Raw genomic sequence first — 17,708 nt, 5'->3', positions numbered from 1 at the left:
AGTGGGAGGGGAGCTGTTGCATTGTGGTAAACTGTGGTCAATGACATGAGACAAAGTATATGTGAACTGCTGTGTGGAAAGCGAATTTGCTCTGTAAATCTTCACCCAAATCACAATTAAAAAAAAGAACATCCAAATATATAGTAGCGCTAACACAGGGCAAAGTTACGATAACTTCTTGACCACAGCCAACTGCCCTGAGAGAGTGAGTAGTTGGACCTGTGGGCTTGGGACCATGGTCGCAGGGGACATCAAATTTAATTAGCATAACATACTACACAAAAACATTGTTCTACATCCTACTTTGGGGAGTAGTAACTGGGGTCTTAAAAGCTTGCAAGCAGCCATGTAGATATAATAATGGTCTCCCCTGGGCCAGGGCAAAGAAGAATGAAGAAAACCAAAGACACATGGAAACAATTAGTTCAGGAGACTGGTAGACCATGCACTCCTCAGCCTATATGACCATGAGAGCAGAACTAGATGGTGCCTGGCTACCACTGTCAACCACTCAGAAAGGGATTAGTGCAGGAGATCCTGGATAGAGCAGAAGAACAATGTGGAACAAAACTCAAAATCATTTAAAAAAAAAAGGACCAGGTTTACTGGTCTGATAGAGCTTGGTGAGACCCCTAATATTATTGCCCCTAGTTACCCTTCAGGTCTGGAACTGAACTTACTCCTGTGGCTTCCAGCCAAACAATAGACAGGCATATGAGGTGAACATTTACATCAGGTAGATAAACTCCTTAGAGCAGTTAGTCATGGGAGAACAGAAGGTCAGTGTTTGCACAGGGAGATAGCTTGGGGAGCAATAATGTATAGGAATGAAGGACACAGGGAAGAAAGAGGTAACTACAGGGAGGAAGTGGGAATAGAGCTCTTACATTTTGGGGAATTGTAGTCAGTGTCATGAAACAAAATGTGTATGAATTGCTGTATGGAAAATAAATTTGCTCTGTAAACTCTCACCCAAAGCACAATAAAATTTAAAAATAAAACGGATTCTAACCTTCAATGAAATTAATAACTATATATACCTCAATGGTGCAATGATTAAGGACTTGACTGAAATGTTGGCAATTTGAACCCACACAACAGGGAGAAAAATCTAATGATCTGTTCTCATAAAGATTACAGCCTAGAGGACTTTCAGCAAGATGGTGGAATAGGCAGACAAGATACACAGACCCTCTACAACAAAGAAATGAGAAACCAATTGGAACAGATAGAGAAAATAATCCTGGAACCTTGAGCTTTGAAGGGAAGGATAAAGAAATGGATTAAATACTGACTAGTAGAAGAACCTGAATGAAAACAGTGAATAAGGAGACAGATAGAGGTATGGACTGCCATATGTCCAGATTGCATGGCCAATTTGAATATTTACAAGTGCCATTCCAGTCTGGGCAACAACCTAAGAATTGGCTGTGCTTGCTCAGTATTGCATGGACAGCTGCACTGGTGGCTGACAACTGGAAAGTAAAACAGTGAATAAAGACACAAACTGTTGGCTGTCCTGATGGTGTGGCCATTTTGAATATTAGCAAGCAGCATTCCAACCTGGACAACAACCTGAGAGTAAGCTGTGCTTGCTGAGGACAGCATGGGCAACTGCACCAGAGGCTGACAGCTAGAAAGCAACTGTATCCATATGACCCAAACACACCAGCACCTCCTGCAGCCCTAACAACTCAGTAAGGGCCTCCATTTGCTTCTACACCAACTGGTCAATGATAGATGGCACCAATATGAGCCAACCAACCTCAACTGCTATATATGAACAGCTAACAGAGCATGAACAGCTAATGGACATCTGTGCAAACACTTTTATTCTCTGTCATACCCACCAGGAGACAGGTGGTATGTGCCTAAGAGCTGCCAAACTAGAAAATATAGTACAAATATAAATACAATGCCATCATAATGTCTTGGAAACAAGTGATCGTTCCATTTCACACAAAGAAATAAGATAGTATAAACAAGGGACCAGGATATAGGCCAGAAAACCTCCCTGAGGAAGAAGCAGCATTGGAAATGTCTGATAAAGAATTCAAAAGAATTATATTTAGGTACCTTCAGTGGGTTGAAAGACAGAGCAAAGAAAACATTGGAAAACTAAGGAAAAACACAGGGAAAACTATAGAACAATTTAGGAAAACAATACAAGAATAGACTAACAAAATAAATGAAAAATTAGAAACCATACAAAAACAACAAATAGAAATTCAGAAGAGTTATGCTAAGATTTCAGAAATAAATAGCACATTGACTGGGCAAAGGAGTAGAATCAAATCAATGGAAGACAGACTTAGTGAGATTGAAGATAAATCCTTTAATACTACTTTGTTAAAGGATCAATTAGAATAAAGATCAAAACAAAATGAAGAAAACCTAGTATTCATGTGGGACACCATCAAGGGGAAGAAGTTACATGTGATCAGAATTCTCAAACAGGAAGAGACAAATAAAATCACAGAGAAAATTATCAGAGATGTGTTGGAAGAGAACTTCCCTAATATGATGAGAAATGAGAAGATATCCATTCAAAAAGTTCCATGAACCTCAAACAGGATAGACTGTAAAAGAAAATCACCAAGGCATATCATAATGAAACTCACCAAAACCAAAGACAAAGACAGAATCCTGAAAGCAGCATGGGAAAAACAAAATGTTACCTACAAAGGGCAACAGTAAGACTAAGCTCTGCTTTCATGGCAGAAACCATGCAGGCAAGAAGGCAATGCGATGACATATATAAAAGTCTGAAAGAAAATAATTGCCAACCAAGAATTATATACCCAGGAAAATTGTCCCTCAAATATGATGGTGAAATTAGGACATTTCCAGGTAAATAGAAATGAAAGGAATTTGTTAAAGCCAGACCAACCTTACAAGAGATGCTAAAGGGAGTCCTTTGGAGAAAACCAATAACAGCAGACAACAACCAGTGATTAATACACATGACAACATAACCCAGAAATCAATCCAGTTATAGAAGTATGCAAGTCAAATAAACTTACAAGACTACAAACATGGAACAAGAGACATCAATTTATAAATGAGAACAACTGCAAACCAAAAAGAGGGAATAAATAATGTAGTTACAGAACTTCCAAATGGAGAAGAAGTTAAGACAATTGTGAGATAGAACAGACTGTTCTTAACTTGGGAAGAAAATAATAAATCACATGGTAACCTAAATGAAAATTAATAAAACTTCACATCAAAATATAAAAGAGAAGGGGCACAGATTTTTAGCAAATACTGAAACAGTAGCAATGAAGGAAATGATAAGAAAATTCATAAAATAAGCTCACACAGAAAATTGTATGGAACAAAGAAATCAGTGACACTATGAAAAACAAAGCACAATGACAGCAATAAATTCATACTTCTCAATAATTACACAGAATGTACATGGATTAAATGCACTACTCAAGAGATGGAGAGTTGCAAACTGGATGAAAAAAACATGACCCATCTACTTCCAAAAATCAGCAAATGAAAACTATGGATCACAATCATCTGATCTGCAGCAGTTGATACAGATGGTAAGGACTGGGCTGTGTTTCATTCCAGTGTGCATGGGATTCCCATGAGTTGGGCCAACTCAAAACCAGCTGACAACACAAAAACTCATTCTTCCAACAACCATCTATTAAGAAACTAGAGACACAGTGGTACAAATAAGGTTAAATGGTAGGCATGGCTCAGATAGTAGGTTCTGGGGGCTATAGTGAAGAATTTTGATTTTTGTTTAATTGAAAATAGACAGTTAATTGGAGGGTTTAAACATGCAAGTGATAAGATTTTCATTTTCAAAAGATAATTTTGCCTAATTCTTGGAGTGTAGAATTTGAACAAGATTGGAAGAAGGAGACATTGGTGTAATGCAAGTGAGAGGGAATGATGGTTTAGATGAAGAAAATGGATTTGGACAAGAGTGTAAAGTAATTTGGGTTGTGTTTTGGACATAGATTGGCTGATGAATTGGATATAGTGGATGAAGGAAACATAAATGATGGATTCTTTAGTCTTTGACTGAATCATCTGTGTGCGTGGATATTGATGCCACTGATTTGAGAACACTGGAAGGAGAATATATTTGTAGAGGGGAATCAGAAATCAAGAGAATTGATTGACAGGAAGAAGTTTTGTTTTTTTAGTCTCTCAATATAAATTACTTTATTAAAGGGAACTTTTTCAACTTACGAGTGACTAGTAAAGCAGTTAACCACTCATCTGTCACTTTGTCATATTTTGATGGCCTGCATGTTGCTGTGAGGCTGGAGGCTATGCCACTGGTATTTCAAATACCAGCAGAGTCATCAGTTATGGAAAAGTTTCAGCAGAGCTTCCAGACTGAGAGACTGGAAAGAAGGCAGGAGCCATCCACTTCTCAAACAATTGGCCATTGAAAACCTTATGAATAGTAGTGAAACACTGTCTGATGTATTACTGCAAAACTTTATGTATATCCCTGAAACACTACCCAATACAGTGCCAGAAGATGAGCCCTGTGGGTCAGATGGCACTCAAAATATGACTGAAAAAGAGCTGCTCCTCAAAGTAGAGTTGATGTTAGTGATGTGGTTGGAGTAAAGCTTTGGGGAACTCCATTTGCTGATGTGGCAGGACTAAAAATAGCAAGAAACAGCTGCAAACATCCATTAATAATTGGATTGTGGAATGTGCTAAGTATGAATGTTGCAGAATTGGAAGTTGTTAAAAATGAAATGGAACACATAAAGGTCGATATCCTGGGCATTGGTGAGCTGAAATGAACTGGTTTTGCCCTTTTTGAATCAGACAATCATATGATCTACTATGCCAGGAATGACAAATTGAAGAGGAATGGCTTCACATTCATTGTCATGAAGAATGTTTCAAGATCTATCCTGAAGTGCAGTGCTGTCAGTGATAAGATAATATCCATATGCCTACAAGGAAAATCATTTAATACTACTATTATTCAAATTTACGCACCAACCACTAAAGCCAAAGACAAGGAAATTGAAGACTTTCACCAACTTATGCAGTCTGAAATTGACCAAACATGCAGTGAAGATGTATTGATTATTACTAGTGATTGGAATGCAAAAGTTGGAAATGAAGAAGAATCACTGGTAGTTGGAAAATAGAGCCTTGGTAATAGAAATGACACTGAAGATCACAGGATAGAATTTTACTAACCAACCACTTATTCATTGTAAGTACCTTTTTTCAGCAACATAAATGGTGGCTATACATGTAGACCTCAACCAGATGGAATAAATAAGAATCAGATTGTCTACACTTGTGGAAAGAGGTGATGGAGAAACCCAATATCTTCAGCCAAAATAAGGCCAGGAGCTAATTGTGGAACAGACCATCAATTGCTTATATGAAAGTTCAAGTTGAAGCTGAAGAAAATTAAGACAAGTCCACGAGAGCCAAAATATGACCTTGATTATACCCCATCTGAATTTAGAGACCATCTGAAGAATAGATTTGATGCTTTGAATACCAATGACCCAAAACCAGATGAGTTGTAGGGTGACATCAAGAACACCATCCATGAAAAAAGCAAAAGGTCATTGAAAAGACAGGAAGGGAAGAAAAGACCAAAATGGATGTCAGAAGAGAATCTTAAACTTGCCCTTGAATGGAGGGTAGCTAAAGCAAATGGAAGAAATGACAAGATAAGAGAGCTGAACAGAAGATTTCAAAGAGCAACTGGAGAAGACAGTCATTTTATAATGAAATGTGCATATACTTGGTGCTAGAAAACTAAAGGAGTAGAACATGCTCGGTGTTTTGTTACCTAGTACTGCTCTGACAGGAATATACCACAAATGGAATGGCTTTAACAGTTTATTCTCTACGCTTGGAAACCTAGAAGTCTGAGTTCAAAGTGCCAGGCTCTAGGGGCTGCGTGAAAACCTCCTTGACCTTGGACTTCAGCTCTGCCTCCTGCTCCCAGCCCACTGACGCTAGAGATATCTCTTCACTCAGGCAGCTCCTGGCTGCTGAGGCTGACAAACCCAAGGTCAATAAGTGAAAAGGCACAGTCCCGATATTACCAAACTACATGACAGCATGGATTCAAGTCCATTAAAAGCCCTAAGATCGGCAGAGCATGGCAGGCTGCTGAATGAAGACTCAGCTACATGCAGGGTCCAAGCATACCAAAAACTTAAAGACCATTCCCAAAGCTTTTCCTTATGTATGGAAAGCAGACCACATCCCTAAGACAGTAGATTCCACCATGGAGTTGACGACTAGTCTCATCCTGGGGAATACTACATCCAGCTGCCCAGCCACTCCAAACCAGGCCAGCCAAGTTGACACTTGGCATTTCTACCACACTCGGCATTTCTCAAGCTGAAAGAACCAAAGACAAAAATCAAGCCCTGAATTCCAATATTGAAGGATTCTGTGGGCAAGATATTGAATGATACAGAAAGCGTCTAAAGAAGATGGAAGGAATCCACAGAGTCACTGTACCAAAAAAATATTGGTCAATATTCAGCCATTTCAGGAGGTGGCATATGATCAAGAACAAGTGGTGTTGAAGGAAGAAGTCAAAGCTGCACTGAAGGAAATGGCAAAAAAACAAGGCTCCGGGAATTGACGGAATACTCACTGATATACTTCAACAAACAGATGCAGCACTGGATCCATGTTAAATATTGAAGTTGTCAAAGATTTCATATTACTTGTCTCCACAAATCAACACTCATGGAAGCAGCAGTCAAGAAATCAGATGTCATGTTGCACCGGGTAAATCTGCAGCAAAAGATCTCTTTAAAGTGTTAAGAAGCAAAATGTGACTTTGAAGACTAAGGTGCACCTACCCCAAGTCATGGTGTCTTCAGTAGCCTCATATGCCTGTGAAAGCTGGACAGTGAATAGGGAAGACCAAAGAGTTGATGCCTTTGAATTTTGGTATTGGCGAAGAATACTGAAAATACTGTGGACTGCCAGAAGAATGAACAAATCTGTCTTGGAAGAAGTGCAGCCAGAATGCTCCTTGGAAGCAAGAACGGCCAGATTTGTCTCACTTACTTTGGTTATGTTGTCAGAAGGGACCATTCCGTGGAGAAGAATATCATCCTTGGTAAAATGGAGGGTCAGTGAAAAAGGGGAAGACCCTCAACAAGATGGATTAACACAGTCAGTGCACCGATGGGCTCAAGTATAGCAAGGATTGCGAGGATGATGTAGGACTGGGCAGTGAATCGTTTTGTTGTATGTAGGGTCTCTGTGAGTTGGAGCCGACTTGAGGGCACCTAACAACAAGTGAAGCAGTTAGGCTCCCCTTCTCTTTCTGAGAGCATACATAAATCTGTTAAAGGAGACAAAGCACAAATTTTTTAAAATGTCTGCTAAATGTAACTTAAGCACATGCAAAGTCAAAGGGCTATCAGATTAAGAAACTAATAGCTGTAGGTATCAGTCTAGGAGTCCTTGGATGGTGCAAATGTGTAATGCACTTGGGTGCTGACTGAAGTTGGAGGTTTGAGTTCACCCAGTGGTGATTTGGAGGAAAGTCCTGGCTATCTCCTCCCGAACAATTAGCTATTGAAACACTGTGGTGTGCAGTTCTACTCTGGCACACATGAAGTCACCATGAATCAGAGTCAACTTGACAGTGACTTTTTTTCATTGTGTTTTATAAAAGTCAGTTACTTGGTGAATGATGCTAAAATTACTTGCAGAATTAAAAGCCATGTTACCTGTATCTTTTTAAAAGGCTTTAGATTAATTATTGTCATTATTATTTCTTAATCTGGCAGCTCTTACTACCTTACACATGAGAGGGGAATAAAAAAATTTAAAACATTTAATAGATAATACTTTTCCTCCATTGGCTTTGGTTGATGTAGATGCAAGGCCATTTTAAAAAGTTTAACCCTAATAACCTGTGCATTTATAAGACTTAGAGTGGAATTGTTTATGGTCTTCAGCCAATTCATATTTTGGCCATTCTTCTCTAAAGTAAGGTATTGCATAAAATGAGGTAACTTGCATACTTGTTGTTGTTGTTGTTGTTTTCCGTCGAGTCGGCCCCGACTCATAGCAACCCCTCCTTGGGTTTCCGAGGCAGTATCACTACGGAAGTAGGATTGCCCAACCTTCCTTCTGAGGAGTGGCTGGTGGGTTTGAACTGCCAGCCTTCTGGTTAGCAGTCAAGTGCTTTAGCCATTATGCTACCAGAGCTCCTAACTTGCATACTTAAAGTGGTCAAAATAAGTAGCTGCTAATAGTTATACTAGATTTAGGTTCTGATTTGGTGTGGTATCCTCTGTTATAAAGTTGGCAGTTAGTATTATACAATAAATGCTTCCTTAAAAGAAAAGCTAAAACAAAATAGAGGTGAAATATATTTTCCTAACTTTGTTTGAAAATTTTAAAATAGAAAAGTTGGAAAATAACACAATAAGCATCCATAGATAGGTTTTTTTTAAAAAGTGTTTGTAAGTTGGAGACGTTATACACTTCATCCATAAATACTTGAGCATACATCTTCTAGGTAGAAGAACATTACGACTTTTATAACTTCTATCCCCCTTTTGATCCAGACTACAATCCGGATTATACCTTGTATTTAGTTGTCATGCTTCCTTTAGAATACTTATTTCCCTTAGAATAGTTACTCCAAATTATTGGTTTGTCATGACATTGACATTTTTTAAGAGTTCCAGGCCAGTTGGATTTGTCTGATTGTTCATTCTTGAGTAGATTCTGATTACCCAGTTTTGGTAAATATTCTCCATAGGTGAATGGTAATGACTTCACTGATAACTTTGATTGTATGAATCAGCATGAAGCTGGTTCCTGTGAGTCGGAGGTTAAATATACTTCTACTTTCCATTGTCCCCATTTACTTCCAACACCAGCCATTCCATGTCACTCTCTCTCACTCTACTAGGTTCGATCATTTGTTGCAAAATTCACAAAACTCAAGGAAACGCCATATCTGCCATAACAACTTTAATCTAACAGAGAAGGATATAAATGAAGACATTGAAATGGCAACATTCAGAAGGGCTTCAACCTGGAGCCTCAATATCTCAAGGGGACCTGCTTACCATTCCCCAAAATTGATGTTCATCTTCACACACCAGGGAACTATCAGACAGGAAACTCAGTGATATCATGTGGCAGGTTCAGTTGCTGGCTGCTTATCTCAGCAGACCCTGCTGTTGTCTGCTCTTCTTTGTGGGCTCCTGGTTCCTTCATCTAGCTCCAAGCCAGCTTTAGGCTGACTCCAGCTCTAGGCTAACATCACGACAGCTCTTGGTCAGCCTCATCTCTAGGTTGGCATTATGACTGCTCTTGGAGCAGAACTGCTCTCAAGCAATACCCACTGAGTGTGCCCAAGCTCTATAGGCAACTCCATGCTTGGGATGCCCAAGCTTTGCAGGCCACTTTCACCTCTTGCTGCCACTTATCCTTTGAGAGGTGCTCTGAGCAAATGGTGCTACCTCTGCTTTACAGTTCGCTTCAGCTTCTTGCTGTTGCTTCTTTCCTTCAGACTAGACCCCACTGCTGCTGCTGTTGTTTCTTCTTATCACTGATGACTGCTCTGTTTTCTACCAGGTCTAGTTTTTTACCCACATCCAGCTTTCCATCAGTACTATAGTTCTTTTACAATTTTTCACCCTTAGTGTCTCTTAATACCAGGTCTGAGAGAGTCTCAGTGCAGGCTGTTTTGTCCAGACATGTCCCCTCCCAGTGGTCCTCAGTCTGACAGTTACAAAACCTCTGAGTTTCAGCTGTCTGTCTATATAAGCCATTTCTTGTCAGTTTCAAAGCAGAGCCTTCCTAGCCAAATCAGAGCCCAGCCAATCCTCTTAGCCAGATTAGAGCCCAACCAATCCTTGATTACCTAAGAAATGCCAGTCAACTCAGATCTTGTCAGTTACCACACAATTTGGGTAAAAGTACAAACCATCAAGTTGTTTACAATTTATTCTGGAAATGGCAATCAACTCAAAAAATCTCCTTGCAAGTTGTTTTCTTCCATAAACCCAAGTAAAAAGTCCATATAAGGGAACCTTTTATACCACAGTAAGTGATAGGGGGCACATTATCAGTTTGTCCTCTTATTGGTAATGTTTTGATCCCTCCATTTTGTAGCTACTTTTCCCCTTACAATTAATAAGCTCTCCATGGGTTGGTAGTTTGAGACTGTGAATATTGTTTCCTAACAATCTTTCATTCATTGATTTTAATATTCATTGATGATTTTTGCCTGAATCAGTTGTTATAATGTGGTTACAAATGGTGATTTCTAATTCTATTATCCTTTTTACCTTTATTAGGAAAGGAAATATTTTCCATTCTTACATGGAAATATTTCCTTTGTAGGAATGTACCACAGATTATTCAACCAGTCTCTTAGTTTTGGATATTTGAATTGCTTCTAACATTTGCTGTAATAAATAATAACTGAAAGAATAACCTTTTGTGTGTGTTTGTATGTGCTTAGTTGGAGATACATCTTCAGGGTAAATTCCTAGAAAGCGATTTACTTGGTGAAAGGATTAATGCATAATCTTAAAATTCTGATAATAAGGAGCTCTGGTAGTGTAGTGTTAAGGCATTTGACTGCATAAATTAATCTTGCTAGATTTCTCTCCATTGGCATTATGCCTTTTAGCCTTTCTACCAGCAATATTTGAATGAGTATGCACATACCCTTGCTTATAGACTGCATTTGTTAAGATTTTGATTTTTTACCAATCTGATAAGTGACAAATGGTATCTCAGTATAGTTTCAATTTGCATTTTCCTTATGGATAATATTGAGTCTTTTTTCCCCCCACTTTTGTAAGGGTCATTGGTATGTCTGTGGACTGTTTATCTGTTCATTTAATTTTTTCTATTAAAAAAGGTTCTAATCTTTTTTTTTTTCTCAATTTTTAATATATTGAGAATTGATCTTTATATATCAGGGGAATTAGCCCTTTATTTGTGATATATGTCACAATTATTAGAGTACAAATTTTAAACTTTATTTCTGTCACAGGAATCCTGGTTTTATGCATATAATTAAGGAATTGGAAGTTGGTGTGTCCTCATCTGTATTGTTTCATTATTTCAGTTTTATGAGTCATGTAGATTCAGTTTATTTTTGGATTTTCACTGTAAAAGGTAAAATAATCATATAGTAAACATTTTAAAAAACCAATCAAATTATTTGTTTATTTACTGAGATTTTATGAAGGAGTCAGATATACCAAATATGTGCAAACATGCATATATGATTTTCATAATACTATTTCTGACAATAAGGAGCTCTGGTAGTGTAGTGTTAAGGCATTTGACTGCTAACCAGAAGGTTGGCAGTTCAAACCCACCAGCCACTCCATGGAAGGAAGACATGGCAATCTATTTTTGTAAAAATTTACTGCCTCAGAAACCCAGTGGAGGTTGCTGTGAGTTGGAATCAATTTGATGGCATTGGGTTAGGTTTTCTTTTTGTTTTTTATTTCTGATAATACTGCATCTTTTTCACATTTCAGAGCGAACAAAAACAAAATATGAGATCCTGATTTCCTTTTTAAAAAGGTTAAAATACTTTAGAATCAAATGATAATCTTTCATTGAAATGAGAAGAGAATGTTAATAAGAATTTGTTGATGGCTATAATTGTATTAAATATGAACGTTTCTTTCTAGGAAATAATAAATTATGTTAATAAGAATTTGTTGATGGCTATGATTGTATTAAATATGAACGTTTCTTTCTAGGAAATAATAAATTAACATGAACTGCTTTCTTTGTGTGTTTTAGGTTTTGACAACAATCCGTTCAGGACACCGGGCAAATATATTTAGTGCAAAGTTCTTACCATGTACAAATGATAAGCAGATTGTATCTTGTTCTGGAGATGGAGTAATATTTTATACCAATGTTGAGCAAGATGCAGAAACCAACAGGCAATGCCAATTTACGTGCCATTATGGAACTACCTATGAGGTACAGTATTTTGGTTACATATATAAATATATATAAATGTATATGTAAAACTTTGTGTGAATGTATCTGTATATATGTATATATGTGCATATGTACATGTGTATGTATATATACACACACACATACACATTCATACATGTATGAGCAAAGAAATGAAGATTATTATTTTCCCATAATAAGTTAGTTACTGTTAATTTAGATTTACCCATCTACTTACCAATATCTTTGGTTTAACATTCCTTCTAAATCTGTATTTCTGCAACGATTTGAGAAAATGTGTTTTGGTGCATCTGTGGATGAAGTTTAAAAAAAAAATGTTGTAAATAATAGTATTGTTAGATGGGCTTTGCTTGACTAACAATTAAGATGCTCTAGGTTCTGGTATCCTAGTGCCTAAGACATTTGACTGCTAACCAGAAGGCTGGCAGTTCAAACCCACCAGCCACTCCTCGGAAGGAAGGTTGGGCAATCTACTTCGATAGAGATACGGAAGGGTCACTGTGAGTCAAATTGACTCGACAGCAGTGAGATTTTTGTGTTTTTTAAGAGAACAGATGCCTCTGTTATTGTGCTACCTAGCTTTGCATTAGACATTAGCCTCTTAACTAGTTTTTATCACTGACTTGCATAAATTCTGTGCTGGAATACTTATTAAATTTTCACATGTCAAAAGGAACACTAGTATATCAGACAAAAGAATCAGATTTCTAAAGGATATTAATAATCTCAAACCTGGGCTGAATTGAATGGGGTGAAATGAATTTAAGACTCATTTATAGTGCTGGTTGCAGAAAAATTGTCACACTACAGAGTGCTCTTTTAAAATATTTTCATGTTATTTCCTTCCATAGAATTAATTATTCAGTGGTTTTTGTTAACATGGTATATCTTTTTTGAATATCCTTTGAATTTCAGTTCTTTGTATTTTCATGTGTTGGTATGTACTTATATGGATAGTGTATAGCTGGATTTTGTTGTCTTATCTAATTTTGTGTTGTTTTTATTTTTCTCTCTTAATCACATTTCCTACCCCCTACCCCTTTTGAATTGCTTGAGGGCATTGCTTTTTGTCTATTTTGCTTCTGCCACTAGGTTGGAAGATAGACATTTGCTCTACTATTTTAGAGGTTACCCTAGTGATTTTAACATGCATAGCAAAGTCTAAAGTCAATAAATAGGCACTCTGGTGGTGTAGGGGAGCTCTGGTGGCTAAGGGACTTGACTGCTAACCAGAAGGTTGGCGGTTCAAACCCACCAGCTGCTCCTCAGAAGGAAGATTGGCAATCTACTTCTGTAGTGATACTGCCTCAGAAACCCAAGGAGGGGTTGCTATGAGTCAGACCTGACTCAATGGCACATAATAACAACAGCAACAACTGGTGGTGTAGTGGTTAAGGTATTTGGCTGCTAACCAAAAGGTCAGTGGTTCAAACCCACCAGCCACTCCATGAAAGAAAGTTGAGGCTGTCTACTTCTGTAAAGATTTATAGCCTTGGATTCCCAGTAGGGGTTGCTGTGAGTCAGAAACAACTTGATGGCAGTGAGTTCAGTTTTGTGAAAGTCAATAAGTACCTTTAACTTTCTCCTGAATAATTTTATATGCTCTTCAGATTGGCAGTTTGAACCCACCAGCCACATTGCAAGATAAAGATGAGGCACTCTTTACAGCCTTGGAAATCTTATGGGGCAGTTCCACTCTGCCCTATAGGGTCACTATGAGTCAGAATAGACCCGATGGCAGGGAGTTTGGGTATTGTCCAGAATTCAGTTATATTTTCCCATAATGTATTAGATATTATCATTGTTTATTTAGATCTACCCATCTGCTTACCAATACCTTTGGCTTATCATTCCTTTTTATATCACAGATCTTTCACTTCAGGTTATGTTGTGCCTAAAAGATGTCTTTTCAAATTTTTTTTTATTAAGAGTCTGTTAGCAGAAGACAGCTTTAGTTTTTTTGTTCCTTTTCTTACTCTTTCCTGTCCTTTCTGTCGTCTTTTCTGGAAGCTATCTTTTTCACATCAATTCTTCAGCGATTATTTTGCTGAATGAAGACTTTCAGATTTCTAGTTACTGTATTTAAGATGATATCCCACCATATTCTTTTTTCCATTGCTGATGTTGAAAAGTCAGTAATTAGTATAATTATGGTTAACTCCCTGATTATCAGTAAACTCCCTGAGTAATTTTAGTCATGTTTTTCTTTAGTGGTTATTTTTCTTCTTCAGTGACAACATTATGTCTGGATATGGATTTCTTTTTTATTTTTCATGTTTGGAATTTATTGATATTCTCAATCTGAGAACTGGCATCTTGAACAATGTGGTAAATGTACAGTCCATATGTCTTCACCGTTTCTTCATTATTTTCTTCTGGAGCTTTGATTACATGGTTACCATCTACTACTTAAAAATTTTTTTTTTTTTAATTTAATTGTAAAGCACAGAAAAGTAATGTGAACCTATTCATGTAACCTCTGTTGAGAAATAGAATACATCCAACATTACAGAAGCCTCTCATTTTGACTTCTGAGATTCTAGATTTTCCTAACACACTAGTTTTTCTGTTTTTGAATTTTATATAAATGGAATCATACTATATGTTTTTTGTATCTGGCTTCTGCTGAAAAATTTTTTACTTTATGAAATTTATCTATGTGGGTACACTTGTAATTTATCTAGTTTTGATTGCTCTATGATATTTCATTGCTGCATAATATACCACAATTGGCTTATCCATTTTATCATTGATGGAAATTTGGTTTTCCAGTTTGTTGAACCTTCTATATGTGAATTTTAGTACACAAATGCATGTATTCTTAGGATATATACTTACAGGTGAAATTATTGAATCAAAGAATGTATATTTGTTTATTTTAGAAATAATGCCAAATATTTTTCCAAAGTGGTTGTAACAAATTGATATTCCCACTAACAGCTTATGATAGTTCCTGTTGCTCCTCATCTTTGCCAATAATTTCTATTGCCATTCTCTTTCATTTTGGCCCAGGTAGTTGTAAGAACCAAGACTAAAGGCCATGTAGAGGAATTCATTCAAACACAGTGGTATTACTTTATTGTGATTTCAATTTGACTTTCCCTGGTGATACTATTGATGGCGAACATCTTTTCATATGTTTGTCATTTGGATATACTCTTGTGAAGTGCCTATTGAAGTTTATTGCTTATTTTTTCTTTTGTGTAATTATTATTTAATAGAACTTTTCTATGTACTCTACATATGACCCTATCTTTTCTTACTTGCTTGTCTACATTTTCACTCTTGGGGTGTCTTTTGATGAACAGAGAATTCTTAATGTTTTCCTACATATTGATCTCTTCCTTTATGGTTAGTGCTTTTTTGCATCCTGTTCAAGAATTTTTTTCCTGTACCAAGGTCATGGAGATATTCTCCTATTTCCTTCTCTACAAACTGTATTGTTTTACTTTCACAGTTAGATCTACAATCCACCTAGATTTGATATTTTAATAGTAGGAAGCAGGAGTAAACTTTATTTTCTTCCATATGAATATCCATTTGACCCAACATCGTTTGAAGAAACTGATTTTTCCCTTCTATTTTACAGCATGACAGTAATCGTAAATTAAGGATTTATAAGTATTTATTGGGTATAAGCCCATTTCTTGATTCCTTATTCTGCTCAGTACTTTCTGTCAGTATTTTTTTTAATGCTGGACTGTTTTAATTACTGTGGCTTTATAATGAATATTTACGTTCATTAGAGTAAGTTCTCATTCATACTTCGAGAGTGTTTTGGCACTTTTTGGCTTTTTGTGTTTTAATATAAAATTTCAAATCAACATGCTAATTTTTACCAAACAAAAATTTTCAGAAATTTTTATCGTGAGTATATTTAATTTGTAGATAAATTTATAGAGAACTGATATCTTTCAAATATTGAAGCTTCCAGTCAATCAGTATGATATATTTCTCCATTTTTATGGTTTTTAATTTCTCTTAATGTTTTATGGTTCTCTCTATAGCAGTATAGATTGAATTGTGTCCCAAAATGTGTGTTGGACTACTGATCCTCCTATACCGTGGATGTGAAGCTATTTGGAAATAAGTTTTTATATTAATGGCCATATCACTGTAGGGTGAATCCTAAACCTAACCACTTCTAACTTATAAAAAGGACAGATTAGATGCATAATAAAGGGCATCTATGCAAAATCAATAGCCAACATTATTCGCAATGGAGAGAGAATGGAACCATTTCCTCTGCAAACAGGAACCTGACAAGGATGCACTCTATCACCACTTCTGTTCAACATTGTACTGGAAGTCCTAGCCAGGGCAATAAGGCAAGAAAGGGAAATCAAAGGCAACCAAATCAGCAAGGAAGAAGCCAAACTATCCCTATTTGGTGATGATAAGATCCTGTACCTAGAAAACCCAAAAGACTCATTAAAAAATCTACTGGAACTAATTGAGAGATTTAACACAGTGACAGAATACAAGATCAACATACAAAAAGCAGTTGGATTCCTCTACACTAGTATACTAAAGAGAGTGCTGAAAAGGAAATCAATACCATGTACAATGTTGTTGTTGTTATGTGCCGTCGAGTTGGACCCGACTCATAGCGACCCCTCCTTGGGTTGCCGAGGTAGTATCACTATGGAAGTAGATTGCCCAACCTTCCTTCCAAGGAGTGGCTGGGGGGTTTGAACCGCCAGCCTTCTGGTTAGCAGTCAAGTGCCTTAGGTACTATGCTACGAGAACTCTGAAACTGGATATCCATTTACAGAAAAATGAAACAAATGAAACAAGAAAAATGAAACAAACACACCATACACAAAAACTAACTCCAGAGGGATCAAAGACTTAAATCTGAAACCTAAAACTAGAAAAGTTCCTCAACAAAAAGTAAGGAAAATTTTTATTTTATTTATTAGGGCTCTAAATTATGGCATAAATAGACTGTCAAACAGAACCCAAAATGCCTTCTATTCCTCTTTTTGAGAGTTTCAATCAGGAATGGGTGTTAGATTTTATCAAATGCCTTTTTGCATCAATTAATATGATCATGTGGTTCTTTTCCTCTGTTTTATTTATGTGATGAGTGATGTTGTTTGCTTTTTCTAATGTTGAACCATCCTTGCATACCTGGTATGAACCCCACTTAGTCATAATGTATTATTTACATTATATGTTGTTGGAGTCTATCAGCTAGGATTTTGTTGAAGATTTTTGCATCTATATTCATGAAGGATGTTGGTCTGTAGTTTTCCTTTTAGTGATATTTTTGCCTGCTTTTAGTATCAAGGTTATGCTTTCTTCATAAAATGAATTTGAGAGGATTCCATCCTTTTCTGTGTTCTGGAATAGTTTGAGTAGAATTGGTATCAGTTCTTCTTTAAATGTTTGGTAGAATTCTCCAGTGAAACCAACTGGGCCAGGGTGTTTTTGTTGGTTGTGGTGGTAATTTTTCTTATGACCTGTTCAGTTTCTTCTTTTGTTATGAGTCTGTTCAAATTTTCCACCCCAGTCTGTGTTAATTTAGGTAAGTAGTATGTTTCTAGAAATTTGTCCATTTCTTCTAGATTTTCAGATTTGTTGGAATATAGTTCTTCATAGTATCATGGTATTACCCTTTTAATTTCTGTTAGTTCTTTGTGAAGTCACCCATTTTGTTTCTTATTTGTGTTATTTGTATTCTCTCCCTCTTTTCCTTTGTTAAATTTGCCAGTGGTTTGTCAATTTTATTA

At 36.7% G+C, this 17,708-nt stretch overlaps 1 protein-coding gene across 1 annotated transcript in view; it reads left to right on the top strand.

Moving 5' to 3' along the window:
• The window catches only part of DCAF6 (DDB1 and CUL4 associated factor 6), a 254,975-nt gene that overhangs the window by 105,838 nt on the left and 131,429 nt on the right, over positions 1–17,708 (top strand). Inside the window, exon 4 of the mRNA XM_007937724.1 lies at positions 11,788–11,973. Within this exon, the coding sequence (XP_007935915.1) occupies positions 11,788–11,973 (186 nt within the window). The remainder of the gene's footprint in view (positions 1–11,787; positions 11,974–17,708) is intronic.

The sequence above is a fragment of the Orycteropus afer genome, unplaced genomic scaffold (assembly GCF_000298275.1).
Source record: "Orycteropus afer afer isolate SDZICR_OR568_19922 unplaced genomic scaffold, OryAfe1.0 scaffold00044, whole genome shotgun sequence".
Taxonomy (NCBI): domain Eukaryota; kingdom Metazoa; phylum Chordata; class Mammalia; order Tubulidentata; family Orycteropodidae; genus Orycteropus; species Orycteropus afer.
Note: the sequence above shows the minus strand (reverse complement) of the source record. Positions and strands in the feature narration are given on the sequence as shown.